Genomic DNA, 14,504 nt, shown 5'->3' on the forward strand with positions numbered 1-14,504 from the left:
TGGGGACGCTTGAGTACAGCTGTTGAACATCTCGGCGGGGCGAGGGGCTGTTGTGTCGGGCTTAACGGGCTCTGAGCCCTGACCCTGTGCTGTGTATCCATAGTGGGGGGGCCACCTTCTGGTCTGTTGAGCCTCTCTTGCGGGGGGCCAAGAAATCATTCATGAGTCATCACAAAGATTCACGAGAGAGAGAGAGAGCGAGCGAGAGGGAGAGAGACACACACACAACACATGGCAAGTGGAGAACGGAGGGAGGGATCACGAGATATAGAATGAGATCCGAAGCCAAGAGAATGGCAGAAGCAGACAAGAGAACAGAATAGAGAACAGAGATAAGACAGAGAGGGAGAGAAGGGAGTATAGCTGAGCGAGAGAGACGACATAAGAAAACAGGACGACAGGGATATAGAGAGGCAAGGAGTTGACAAATCCACGACGAGCTACATGTATAGGTGGACTTTCAGGAGGACAGAAGAGGCAGGGAATGAGAGACAAGAAGAGGAGGCAGGGATAGAAAGAGAAAAGCCGCCGCTTGGGAGAACAAACGATGAACGTAAACAACTCTAAATGAAGAGCAGGACAGTCTAAACATGGACAGCTGAACCCAAGTGCAGAAAGGCACGTTGATATGTTTGGCAGAGGCTCCGGAGTGTAGAGCGCTGACCTTGCAGAGTCAGTCCCCGGCCCCCTCTATAAGCATTTCATGTTCCCTCATACAATTGTGCTACAGCCATTTAAAACCCTGTCCATAGAAATGCCATGCCGTTTGAGCAATGTAGGATTATTTTTAAAGTGATGCTTACCAAGAGGCCTGTTCTGTAAATACGATACAGTTGGCTATGGTCTCATGTGCATTTCTCTCAGAGACCTTTTCGTGGTAACATAGTTGATGTTGCGGTCCGTTATTCTCGATATTCTAGCGGAGATGCCACCGAAGAGAGCTTAGGAGAGGAGTTCAGGATGCATGTCAACAACCTCTTCGTCCTCTGTGATACCAGCAGATGAAGGTCTCTCTGTTTGGGTTCAGAGCCTCAGCCTTTCTCTATTCTATTCTCTTTGATGAAACCTAGCTTCTTCTAAATTAGGCTGATAATTGCAATTGCCTCCAATCCCAAGTAACGCTCCGCTGCTTCACCTACCTAACAACCTCCTACTACTATTGAGTCACTAATATTAACAACTAAACTGATGTTGTCTTCGTGTCTTTGTGTTTCCTCCAGAGAGTACCCCGATTCGAGGTAAGATGTCTAACCAGCAGTAAGAATGAGATAAAACAATACATTCTAACTCTCCACTAACCCACACCTAATCACTCGCAATTCTTCCTGACAAGCTTTTAAAAATCGAACGATAAAAGCCCTACTCAAAAGAAACAATCCTCCAAAAGAAAAAGCCCAAATCTGCAAAATTGTCTTTTATGTCTTTCTATGTCTTTCCACTAACATTCAATGTCTGTGTCTTATGTTCTGTTGTCCGTGGTTTATCTGTTTGTCTGGTCCCAACTGTATCTGTGAGTGCCTCTCCATCCATTCCAGATCTGGTGTGTAACTCTGCTGTCTGTGTTGTCATCCTCAGTCTGTTGGTGTAACCCTCAACACCCCCGAGCCCCTGACCCAAATATACTGTAATGTTGAGAAAATGATCCAGAAGCTTTGGTTTTCCAGGTTAAATACGATAACGGTGGCATATTGCTGGGGGAGGGATGGATGGGTGGTTAGGACGGCGGTATGTATTGAGGTACTTCAAGTGAGATTATTATGCTGGGCATCCCCATTGAATACAATGTGACTACAGACGAGATTAGGATACACAGTCAAGGAGGGTTGGGTGAGGTATTTCTTCCTCTTTCTTTTACTGACTTGCTCTGACAAGCAATAGTAACTGTCCGTTCTACCTACTTGTTAGTATCTGAGCCTTGATAATCTCTTGTCACGTTTGCCTGCGCTTCACCACTGCAGTGGGCTCAGAGCGGTCTAATAGTGTTAAACAAATAAACCCCCTTTTCCCTCCTCCAATGGCCCCCAAGCACTCACTGTCAGTCATTTCAATCCTTATGGGAGACACTTCCCCGAAACCGGCATACACGGAATCAGATTTGATCTCCTTCCACTTGTTCCTCTGCAGAGAGCTGGCTTGGTTTGCCCATAGGCCTCTACTTGAAGAACGGGCAAGTTGTCCTAAAAAAAACCTTCCCTTGCTATTCGTTGAACCAATACATGAAACACGAAAAATTCGGTCGCGCCTTTGCTTTGAGAGAGCAATCGGGCAGATTTATCAAGGCTCAGGTTCAACAGGGAGGAAAGACATGAAGGACTTTTCCAAACACTTTGAGGATTCTGTGCCGAACGTTGATTCTGATTAACTGCCTCTCTCTTACGTCTCGGTGGCGTTATCTCCTCGGACAGTCGAGTGCGTTCCCATTTCCTCCGCTGCAACCTTTAAATGTAGATTTACTCCCGCTGTGGGTTTGTGTAATGGCTTTTCCTCCACAGGCGCAGCAGGTAAGCAAAACGCCGCACCGAGCTGTATAACCATGTTCCCCATGTTCACGGTGGATGTGTGATGTGTGCGCTCTTGTTTCATCATTACCACTGATTTGATTCCCGCTCTGGAGGTGCTTCCTTTTTCTCGACATCTTCCAGATTAGGATCGTCCATTTTGATTTGTTTCATCCCTTTCACACACGCCTGGATACCGCGGTCACCTCACCGCCGCATGCCGTGAAACACCCTCAATGTTTCCCTTATTTTTCCGACGCTACACTAAAACCAGAAGCGTTTTAAACTCGGCTCCCTCAGCCAGACCCATGTGTTGGCTACTAGTGTGAATAAGTCCATGGCTGGCTGAATCTGTAATGTAGGCAATACGTAGGGCCCATAAATCATAATGCCACGAACAAAGCGAGTGTGACTTATGAACTCTGAATTTGCATAATAAGATTACCGATCCAAAGAGGTGATTTTTCTTTTTTCTTTCTTCTGCCTTCTTCGTTGGTGCAGTGCAAGAGCTACAAGACTGGGTGCAGTCCTGTTACACAGAGGCCTGGGTTGGAGGTCTATGTGGTCTTATGTGTGTTGAGGAGAGATAGCAGGTTAGAGGCTTAGCAGGTTAGCTTGGTGTGGTTAAGTCATTGTGAGGAATGAGAAAAGGTGGTGGTGAAAAAATTTGAAATTGTAACAGGATCGAGATGTGTGCATACTTGGAGGTTTGGGAAATCACCAGCTTGACACACATGAGTTGCCTGGATAGCTTTGCCTGAAAATGGTATGACTCCCATAATTACAGTTGTGTTGTGGTAGTAATATTAGCTGTGAGCACCACTATGTCGACTTTAGTAGAGGAGAAGGTTAAGGAGAGCCCTTGAATGTTGTGTTTGCCAGGGAGCTCAATTGAATCATGGTAGAACCATGAAAGTACCATCAGACTTACAGATCACCTATAATAGTTGAGCGTGTTACTTTTACTATTTACCATTTACTTTCACTGATCAGCAGACTCTTTTATCCAAAGTGTCTTCAGATACGTATCGAAGAGGAGCAGGTCAGGGTGAGGGAATCTTGCTCGAGGATGATCGAGCTCAAGGATGATCAATGAGCGGACCGAATATCTTCCGGCGAGGAGTCAAACGTCCTTGACTAAGGCTACACCATCCTCAGTCCACTCTTTCAAAGCTTAAACAGAGAAACCCCCCCCATCGTACACACATGGGATTAACTGGTCAGTGTTGTGCCTAAGTTTCCCCACTTGACCTTGCCCCGGTTCCGCACGAGGCCGGGCGGAGCGAGGGATGGGGCCCTGGCCTGGAGACGGCTCCGTCTCGGGGAGGGAGGGAGGGCTGTTGATGTGTTGGTCGGACTCCCCACCTGGCTCATTACTGATCTCGCAGGAGCGTTACCGGGCCACCAGATGGGCCCTGACAACGGCAGCGTCTCACGCTCGGCCCCCATGCCGGCCAGATCCCACTTTAGCGACCTTGGACTGTCGCACGGCCAGGCCTGACGGACAGCCGGGAGAGAGAGGGGGACGAGAGGGAACGAAGGAATGAGGGGGAGGGAGGGAGAGCGATGAGAGGGAGGAAGAGAGAGAGGAAGAGGAGAGATGGGGAAGGAGAGTGGGATGAGAGATAGGGAGGGAGGAGAGAATAAGGAGGGAGAGGGGTGGGGGGGGGGGGGAGAATTGAAAGGACACTTGGTCCAGATGAACCTGTCACCTGTCCAGGTGGCCATGTTGTTAGTCCTCCCGAGTTTTGTCAAGAGTACCACATACTCTCTGCATGCATAATTACCCACAGCCTTGTTTACATTCCTTTTTGGATAACTTAGGAGTTTTTATTTATTCATAAATTACTTTCGTAACCGCTAAGGCTGAACCGAATACTGATGAGCACTCAAAAATAGAACCCCGCTTCGAGTCACTAACGCAGCGAACGAGCCAACGCAGAAGTTTGAGTCCAACCCTTCTCGGGCTAATGTAAACACATCGTGCCGATTGGGACTGACGTCACATTGCAAACATTTGCAAGTGAAATGCGTGTGTGAGCTCTGGAAAAGGAGAGAGAGCGAGAGAAGAGGGTGTTTTCATCGTGATGATAAAGGGCACGCCATGCGCAAGACTGGGCGAGAGAGAGAGAGAGGGAGAGGGAGAGAGAGAGAGAGAGATGGGGGGGGGGTCAGGCGGCCATCTTGTTGATCGCCTGAACAAATCAATTTGTAGCCTACCAGGGTGTGCTAATTGAATTGCACTGAAATGCCTGGGGTGAGGGACGTCTGTGTGTGACGGAGATGTGACGGGCAGCCTGGGGTGTTGGGCACTTTCAGAAACTAATCATCTATGCCATCCCCCCCCCCGGTCGTCTGTCTGTCTGTCTCTCATTTTCAGTCGGCCTTCTAATTATTTTTGCTGGCGCTCTATATTGACATTTCCTATCTTCTCTCTCTTTTCCTCATCTCTCGGATTTTCTATGCCCATCTGCGTGCGTGCGCGCGTGTGTGCGTGTGTGTGTGTGTGTGTGTGTGTGTGTGTGTGTGTGTGTGTGTGTGTGTGTGTGTGTGTGTGTGTGTGTGTGTGTGTGTGTGTGTGTGTGTGTGTGTGTGGCCATGGAAAGCCATGGGCATGTGCGTGTCTGTGTTTGTGTGTGCATTGCATAAGAGTGGGTGGGAGGTCGGAGGTCTGCGCTGAAGCGAGAGAGAGTGATTAGCCCACCTGGAGGTGATGTCTGCAGCATTTGAGCTCTTGTATGTTTCCAGGCACACTCTATTTCTCTGTGTGCCTCTCCCAACCTCTCTGTCTCTCACCCTCTCTCTCTCTCGCCCTTTCTTTTTCGATCCACAAGAAGCTTTCGAAAACAAGGAAATCTTGCGTTCTGCTTCTGTGGTCCTCAAAGAGCTAATTTATCGGTCAGGAGGAACGGACACATTCCAGGGTATGCCCGTGGGGACGAACGGGGCCCGTCTGGTTTATAGAATATGTCAAAACAAGAGGCCCCATGTTTTCCCAAGAATGCCCAGAATGTAACACGATAGGTCGGCCACAACTGCTCATGTATGTTTTGTGGAACCGCCGATCCAGGCAAAGTGCGTGTATTTGCAGAATGTAAATGGTGAGAGACTGGAACCAACTGTCTGGATCTCCCATTCATTTTTTTTTTTTATCCTTTCTGCTTGTCATTTGGTCGAATTGCGTATGAAACCCTTCTAGTTCTTCATTCTCTAATAAAAATCTCCTTTCCGCTTGTCTGTGGGTAGAACACCATAGGAAACTGTGACGCATCCCCTTTTAATAAAAACATTCAGCTGGTCTCTCGCTGGAAGGAAGCCGCCACAAAAAGAAATGTTTTTCGGTGAAGCCAAAGGGAAAAGGTTTTACAGTATAATGGAGCGGAGGTTGTGGTCAGAAGTGAAGGGTGGTGTGTTTGTGATAAGACCTCCCAGCTTGGGAGGGCAGAGATGTTCCAGTGCCCCCCATTGAGGATGCCCCTTTGTTGGGGCAGAGCCGTGCCTAGCCACCCTGTAATGCCTGGAAATTACTGTTTTGCCACACGGTGTGTGTGCGTGTGTGTGTATGTGTGTGTGTTATCAGCAAAACGCTGTTGTCTGAGGAGATGCAAGGACAGCAGCAGCATCTTTGATAACCTGCTGGACAGAGAGAATGTTTCGGCGGCGTGGATTTCCTGAGACTCTGTTGTGGGCTTCATGCTGGTTACTTTTCGTCTTGATAGGAAACACTGACGCAGAGATACGTGTGCAAGAATAAAGCCTGACACAATACGAGGGGGAATACGAAGGGGTAGAGGGAGAGAAGGGTTTTGTTTCGGAAGTGTCATTTCAGGAAGGAGCATTGAGGGACGGTTGGATGTGTGTGTGTGCTAGTCAAGGCTTAAGTGGTTAGGATTTAAACCCGCCTAGGGCCGTTTTTTTAAATGCCATTGTCATTATGAGTATTTTTATTATCAGGCCTTGCTTCAAATGAGTTTATCAACACACATTTAAATGGCTTAAATTGTACATGTCACATTCCTTTTCAGAAGTATATATTTCTTCACAGAGGCAGACGTGACAACTTCAATTGCGTCGGTTGGCAGACTTTGTAAAGCATTGTCAGGCTGTTTATATGCCAGCCAGCCAGTCTGATAATGGAGGCGATGACGGACAAGGAGAATAGTCTAAAAACAACTTGAGTTTTGTGTATATAGACTTTCCTGAGGACTCTCTCCTCCTCCTCTTCATCTTCCTCCTCTTCCTCTTGCCCTCACTCTTATTCCCCAAACTCCCAAACTCTTTTCATCTGTCCCCGAATTTCCCCCTGTCCCTCTGTCTTCCTCACATCTCTCTCTCTCTCTCTCTCTCTCTCTCTCTCTCTCTCTCTCTCTCTCTCTCTCTCTCTCTCTCGCTCTCTCTCTCTCTCTCTCTCTCTCTCCTCTCCTCTCTCTCTCTCTCTCCATTTCTCTCCCTCTCGTACTGGCTCATTAACGAGGCTGGCTGTGTTCTTCAAAGACCCCCTTTGAAATAATGGGGGTAGGGAGGGGGGCAGCGGGTTGGAGGGGTGCTGTTGAACCAGCAGGGAATGAACTGCTACTGCTTATACACTGCCAGGCAAACAGTCTCCATCCAGGAGAGAGAGAGAGAGAGGCAGAGGCATGAGTCATTGTATATGCAGTAGAGTTGGATGTTGCTTGGTTAGTAAATGTTTTCTGGATGATGGAAGTGTTGATTAGAAAGGTAGGGATACACCTTGAAGGCATAGTGTATCCCTGGGATTGTTTCGGGGGAATAATCGTTACAATCAAGACATTGATTGCAACGATGACAATCAGGAACGAAACATGAAGCACAAATCAAAGCGCACAAAAACAAAAACGCCCGATAGCGGTTTTGGACAAATCGGAATAAATCTGCAATTTGCAAAAAAACAAGTTCCAGCGAGTCCTCTTAGCTCATGGTCCCTCGACCGGGGATCATAATCATCGGGCTAAATACAAGTTCAGATGCACAATTAATTCAGTCGGCTAAATATTCATGCGACAGGCTCTGAGGCCAAGGATCTCCTGGCAGAACATTCTAGAACCCCCTACCTCGGCGGGCCGCTGGATCCGGACTCCTCGCGTCGGTCATTGTTCTGAGCTTTCATTCCCCATCGGTGGTGGCTTTGGGGGTGGGGGGTGGGGGGGGAGGGGAGCGGCGGTGCCTGAGCGAGCTCCAGACCACCTGCCACCGCGGCACAGCACACATCAAACGGATCCGAGCCAGGTCCCCTCTGGCGCCCACGTAGCGCGCACGCCACCTGCGCCTGTAAGGTGGGGCTTATTCACGCCGCGCACCAGCGACCTGGCAGCTACTGACCCCCCCCCCAGCCCCCCCACAGCCCCACCGCACACCACCGGGGACGGAGAGTAGCCCAAGCTTCATTTTTATTTCCAAGAGAAACAAAAGGGAAGGGGCGATGTGATGGTGTGAATATCGTGAGCGGCTGAGATGAAGCTGTGCATTTCTGGAGATGGAGTAGCGTCTGACTGAATAGCCGACGACTTAGTATTCTAGCCTGTATGAAACGCCATCTAACTCAGATGTTTCACATTACAACTAAACAAATGAAACAAATTGGCAATTTATCTGTGCTGTTATGTCCCACAATGGACATTTGTTGTTTTTTGGTCTTGACAAGGGTTCACAACTTGTTCCCGTTTCAGTTCATGTCCAATGTTGTTCACCTAGGCACAAGTTACAAACATTTGTTCCAGTCTGTAGTGGATCACCAATTGTGTCAATGTAAGTAAAGTAAGGGTCATGGATGTATGGGTAAGGATAGTTTGGGATGGTGAACACAGCGTTCAGTGGACAAGATTGCCTCTTCCACACAACATTTGTGCCTAAATAAGTAGATCTGATGTTGACATTTGTATTGATCAAATTATTATGATTGGTTTTTTCAAAGAACGATAGCAATTTTTGGTATTATAATAATTTAAATGGCCTGGTGTAGCCTACTTATAAATCAACATATTATTGGATCACTCTTGGAATTGATGGACTTTGTCTTTTATCCAAAGGGACAGTAATTGGTTTTCTAATAGATGCATGCCATTTACGAGCAGGTAAAGGTTATTCATCATTCAACTAGGTAGACTGTGGAGGTTGGGGCTCAGACCAAGAAAACGTTGGCAGGAAATCCAAAACCCAAAACCACTATAGCCAGCTCCCTGATTGAATTAGTGTAGTTATTGACGATTATTATGAGACTAGTGAACCAACACTGCATTGGTTTTCAAAGCTACAGGTGAGAATAAGGAAGATGAGTGAGTTCAGATCTAATCATGTTCATTTGCGTCGTTCTGATTGTCATGCTTTCTTAAACACGCAAAATATTACTAATTACGAGGCAGACAATTAGGGGAACACACTAGAGGTAAGGAGCGCTGAAGTGCATAATTACTGGGATCAGCGGCCTCAGCTGAGTTATACTACAGGAGAGTAGTTAGACAGGGGGAGTGGCGGTCCTGTACTACAGTGTACATCATTAGTTCACCCTCGCTAAGCCGCGATGGAACAGGCTGCGGCGACGGGCCCGTGTACTCGACGTATCCGCGCGCGTCCTGGTGGGACGTTAGCCAGCACTGATGATGTCATCAGCAAACGACAGGCTTTTAGTGAGACGCCAGCACTTTTGTATTTCATACCGCCTCTACTGCCGCAGGTTTAATTATTTAGTTATTGTGTACTTTGGCAGGGAGTGGGGAAAAGCAAACCATAAACTAAAACAGAAGCATTGGCAGGATTGCCGGATCCGGTTTGTTTAAAGGACAAGCAAAGAAACCCGAAAGATAACCAAATGGAGACTAAGCTGAATTCGAAATGCATCATACTTGCATAGGAATTGGAACGATACAAAGAAAAACACAACCGTAAAAACAACTCAAGTAAAAATACAATGAAAGTGAAAAGTTAGTGGTAAACATCTCCACCCCTGATCTGAAATTAAGCGCATTTCCTCCCCTCTTATGCATTCATCCATTATGCAACGACGAGATCTCTGCTCATGGACGATGAATAGCGACTTCACAGTAAGCGGTCCTTTTGGCTGCAGGCTAGCGAGGAAGGGCCGCGCGGCTGAGCTAGGCAGCGGCTCGCTGCTACTCTCCAGTTAGCCTCGGAAATGAACCGATGAACCACGCGTCCCCAGGTTTACCCGGGCACCCCGGCTCTCTCTCCCTTCTGCTTGACACACGTGTGCTCCCTAGGCCAGTGGCGCACAAGGGCCGGACTGCTAATCGCATTGCAGCGTTAGCCTTTCGCTACGTCCCTCACCTCACCTCTCTCTGTGAGGACACACAGTATGCCTGTGTCAATGAGAGGACGAGGGGTCCATCTTGATGTATGCCTCAGTTGATCTCATTATTTAAATTTCCACCGGTCCAGGCTTTCATGCATTTATTCATTCATTCCCTGCCTTCATTCGTTCATCCGTTAATTTCATTCATGTATTCACTCATCCATTCAACTTATTTTATTTTTTGACTTCCCTCCTCTTCCTTAATCTTCAATACAGGCGTGTCCGGAGGATTTGCAGAGTGTCCAGTCAATAAATGTTATCCTTCCAGCGAGAAACTCATTAAATAAAGCGGCGATCCTGCGGATATATCGATGAAACATGTGACTCTTGCTGTGCCGTTGCCATTACATGATTATTTAATCACTTTCTCCTCCCCTCTCTCTGCTTTCTTCCTCTTTCTCTCTCTCTTTTTGTGTTGTCATGTTTCTCTGTGCCCCCCCCCCCCTCCTCCTCCTCCTCCTCCTCCTTCTCCACCTCCTCCTCCTCCACCTCCTCCTCCTCCACCTCCTCCTCCTCCACCTCCTCCTCCTTCTCCCCTTCCTCCTCCTCCTCCCCTTCTCTTGTCTCCTTTGATGGTTTGACTCCCAGGGGCCCTGCAGATCGAGAACAGCGAGGAGACCGACCAGGGGAAGTACGAGTGCGTGGCGTCTAACGTGGAAGGCGTGCGCTACTCGTCCCCCGCTAACCTTTATGTGCGAGGTAGGGAGACACCCGGATCCCGCCGAGCCAGGCAGCGAAAACTGATAATGATAAACCAGAACCCGCATCAATGTTCAACTGATTCTTACTGAGAATGTTAACAACGCCCGACGTTTAACTCTTGTATGTCGACTTTTAACCGATAATAGTTGCCTGTATCCTTGTTCGTTTTCTGCTCGAAGAAGCAAGTAAGATTGAGTGTCTTTAACGTTGCTACCAGTTTTTGTTGTCCGTTCATGTAACCTGATATGCAACTGACGCTTTCGGAGAATTTGCCAGCTACTATTATATTGACCGACTAACGTTGTTCTCTGTTATGATGTCATCCTCCATTTTGTTTCTTTCAATGCCCTCCCCTACTCGCTCGGAAGGAAATGCGTAGCTCACCGAGCCGTATGTCTTGACCGTGTCAGACGCCTTTTAAATGTTTGACCAATAAGATCACCCCACCCGTCCCCTACCCCCAACCCCCACCTCCCCCCTCCTCCCCCCCCTCCCCCCACCCTGTGTCAAGGTGTTTATAATCACCCCTTGGGAGTCTCCTCGGACCTCAAAAAACGGTTTAGGGTTTGCTCTTTTCAGGTACAAGAACGCCACGGTAAGTGTCGATTTTGATCGAGTGGCCAAGTCGTCAGAGCCCACCAATCAAAATTGAGTACCCCCCCCCCCCCCCCTCCGTCGCTTGGTGTCAGCGGTCAGGATTTAAAACCAAATCAAAATAAGAAATGTTTCAAAAAGTGCGATTGCCTAGCAGAGCTTGTTCACAGATCAATCAAAGAAAATATAAATCGGGAATCTTTATCCATAATATCCCGTCACCAGTGCTTTGGTGAAATATTCTTTAAAGGCCTTTTTACAAAGTCTTCAATATGTTCAATATGCCATAATCATTGGGCTCCAGGAGATATTAGGTTCCTCAATAACCGAGGGAGCGAATGCAGAAGCCCACTGACTCTCTCCCTAACATACTCCCAGTGAAAAGGGAGTGCTAATAAATTGAGGCATATGCATTTTCAACATGTATTATTTATGTTGTGCATATTAAAAAATGATGCCTCTGCATCAGCTTGTTTCTGCTGCTGTGTACCAAATAACTTTTGTTTCCTGATAAATAATTCAATGCCCTGGTAATATAAAAAAAAATGGGTCAGGGAGTTTTACTTTATTAATAATATTGCCATTAATGTGGCTCGTGAACTAGCCGGGGCCAGGATGAAAACAAATTAGCTCTCTGGGAGAAAACAAAATGGATGGCGAAGAAGAAGAACTATCGCTCAGTAACTGACAGAGTAGTCATCTGTATTAATGGAGCCACTTGCGCCCCCTCAGCAAGAGGGGAAGATCAGGGATACCTCAAAAGGTTTCCATTGTGATACTGAAGTGGTGAAACCGAACCGTCCGCCTTGCTCAGGCACAGAGTGGAAGAGACAAATGAGCTTCTCTCAGGTTATTAAATAGCACATAATTGGGCACACTTTAACCGTCCTCCATTGGTGGGATCTTTATCGTAATAGTGAGGGAGATACTCTGCCCTGATCGCTGCTTGGCCACTGCCTCACAGTTCCAGACATACCAGGCTCCCACTAGAGCCACAGGAAGTGGGATCTTTTTTCGAGGTATCACGCCACATTTTCAGGGTCCAAACACGCTCTTGTTTCCTGGTGTCAATCTTTTGTCTGTCCTCAGTGAACGTCGATCAATTCTGATATTTGATGTTGACTATGTTTCCTTCACAAAGCAAATTGCACATTTGAGATTAGCAGCTGTAGTAAGGATAACCTTTAACTGGAAAAACAAAATGTAAAATCTTAAACCCGATTTTTCCAAATTGGAATATATTGATCTACTTTAATACTACGTTAATAATTGGCTTTCTAGACCTAATGGCACTTTCTTAAACTGCAGCTCCTAATTTCAGCTCAAACTGTGTCCTTATTTTTATTTATTTTTTCAGTCATTAGTTTTCTTGCTTTATTTTTACGTTGACTTTGGTTTCTTATCAAAAAAAACAAACAGTATGGTCCGACGGGAGCATCTCCTTGTGGCCATAATGAGCTTTTGAAAAGGTTGAAGAGTTATTATTCTATGATTGCTCTGACTCCAGTGGCAGCCTATGGGGTTGTTTTACTTTCATTTTCTGTTTGTTTGTTTGTCTTCTGTTCTTTCTGATTGGTTTGATTAATTAAGAGTTGGCATAGAGGAGGGAGGCGGGATGGGTTAGAGCTTGGGTCAGGCCAGTGTACAGGACTTCGAGAGGGTCCTGGGGGTCTTGTCTGGCAGACAGCAGAGCGAGGGACATGTACAGAGGGCTGGGTTTGGGGGGGGGGGGGGGGGGGGGGGGGGGGGGGGGAGAGGGGGGGTATAGATGAGGGACATGCAGCTGCAGCCTAAACACCATGAGGTGGCTTTTTTTACTCTCTCTGTGTTTCCCCTATTTTTCTCTTCTCCTCATGTCATTGTGTTCTGCATCAACCCCTTTACATCCCTCAGAGCTTCGAGAAGGTTGGTGTGTTTTTTTTCTTTTTCACTTTTTTTAACCCAGTCAAAAGTCAAATAAGAAAATCAACATGTTTGAAAAAAAAGAAGGAAAATAGCTGTATAACAGAGCTCGATTCATTCATCAATTTGAATAGCTTCCAATTTCAGCGATTTAATCAAAACTGCTAAAAATGACTATGAAAGAAAAAGTACAATTTTTTTTCTTTTGATTCCTAAGAAATTATGAAAGCAAGCCCGATTAGCTTGGGTCTTGTAGATTTACTTTATGTTTGCATTGTGGGGCCTTTTCTTCTGCATCCTTTGGTATTGCTGCTGCACTGAAATGCTTTTCTTGCATGTTTCGTTATGGAAACCCAGCACATGAAAATAACCTGGTTTGACCCGTTGCATGATGGGAGAATGTAACTGCGCTCGCATGCCTGTAGAGAACCCCTTTTGGCCGTGGTTTTCTGTGCGTGTGTATGGTGATGGTGGTTGTTGTTTTTGTTCGTGTTGGTGCATTTTCCCTGAGTTCTCTCCATGAGTTTATATTCCGTTCCTCTCCCCTTTTGTAGACTCACCCCCTCAAAGTACCTTGAGTTTTCCTTTTATTTCTAAGTATGTCTTGTGACGTTGTCGTTTTGTGTCACTTTTTTGTGTTTATAGTTTCCCTTCAGTTCTGTTCCTTTCCTTGTTTTACATTTTTAAGAAAAAAAAATTTCTCTCCTGATTTATTCATTGATACTTTATTTTCCCTTTTCAGTGATTTTTCTCTTGCTTCTTGAGCCATGAAGATTTGAATGTGAATGCTAAAAGGAAAATCGGTGTGAATACAGACAGTCTTTCTGCCATCTTATGTACAACCAACTGTTCCCTCTCTGTCCAACACACACACACAGATACACACATCTACATGGAGGACACAGTGTTTGTCAATACCAGTTCATTGGTGATTTCACTCTGCCATTACGGCATGCCCCCGGATCAATATTAATGTCATGGCTTTGACTTTCCAGTCCAAGTTTCTTAGTGGCTGCACATTGATGCCCTTTATATTCTAGTGGTAGGGAAAGCCTTGTTTGACTAGTGGCTCTTTGTGGCCCCTTACAAGCCAGGAGACCTAGAGATCTGTTGTTCTGTCCCACACAATAAGAATAAAAGTAGAAATGTTTTATATTATCGCTAGCTGGATTTGACCTGTGTAGTGGCTGTACAAATTCCACTACGGAGTAGTCGTAGCATAAGGCAAGTTCGTCATTTGAAGTAGGGCGTGCCAAATTAATCATAGTGCAGCTTTTTTCACCGTAATTGTGTCAGTACCAAAATCCCACTAACCTGAGACATTCTTACAAAAATGTTTTTGAATGGAAGTGCGGAAGATTTTCCAAGGATTATATTAGGTTGAACCCGAACCTCAAGTTGAATCCCATGTAAGTGAGGGCAGTGAAGACCTATGTGTTTTCCATTACTTTGCTGCTTTGATGTAGTCATGAATGTGTTTT

The 14,504-nt window shown here is 46.4% G+C and overlaps 1 protein-coding gene across 1 annotated transcript in view; it reads left to right on the forward strand.

The window, feature by feature from the left end:
* The window catches only part of ptprsa (protein tyrosine phosphatase receptor type Sa), a 170,607-nt gene that overhangs the window by 83,431 nt on the left and 72,672 nt on the right, over positions 1-14,504 (forward strand). Inside the window, exons 7-9 of the mRNA XM_030372990.1 lie at positions 1,221-1,238; positions 10,414-10,524; positions 13,015-13,026. Coding sequence (XP_030228850.1) covers positions 1,221-1,238; positions 10,414-10,524; positions 13,015-13,026 — 141 coding nt within the window. The remainder of the gene's footprint in view (positions 1-1,220; positions 1,239-10,413; positions 10,525-13,014; positions 13,027-14,504) is intronic.

This window comes from Gadus morhua, chromosome 12, assembly GCF_902167405.1.
Source record: "Gadus morhua chromosome 12, gadMor3.0, whole genome shotgun sequence".
NCBI lineage: Eukaryota > Metazoa > Chordata > Actinopteri > Gadiformes > Gadidae > Gadus > Gadus morhua.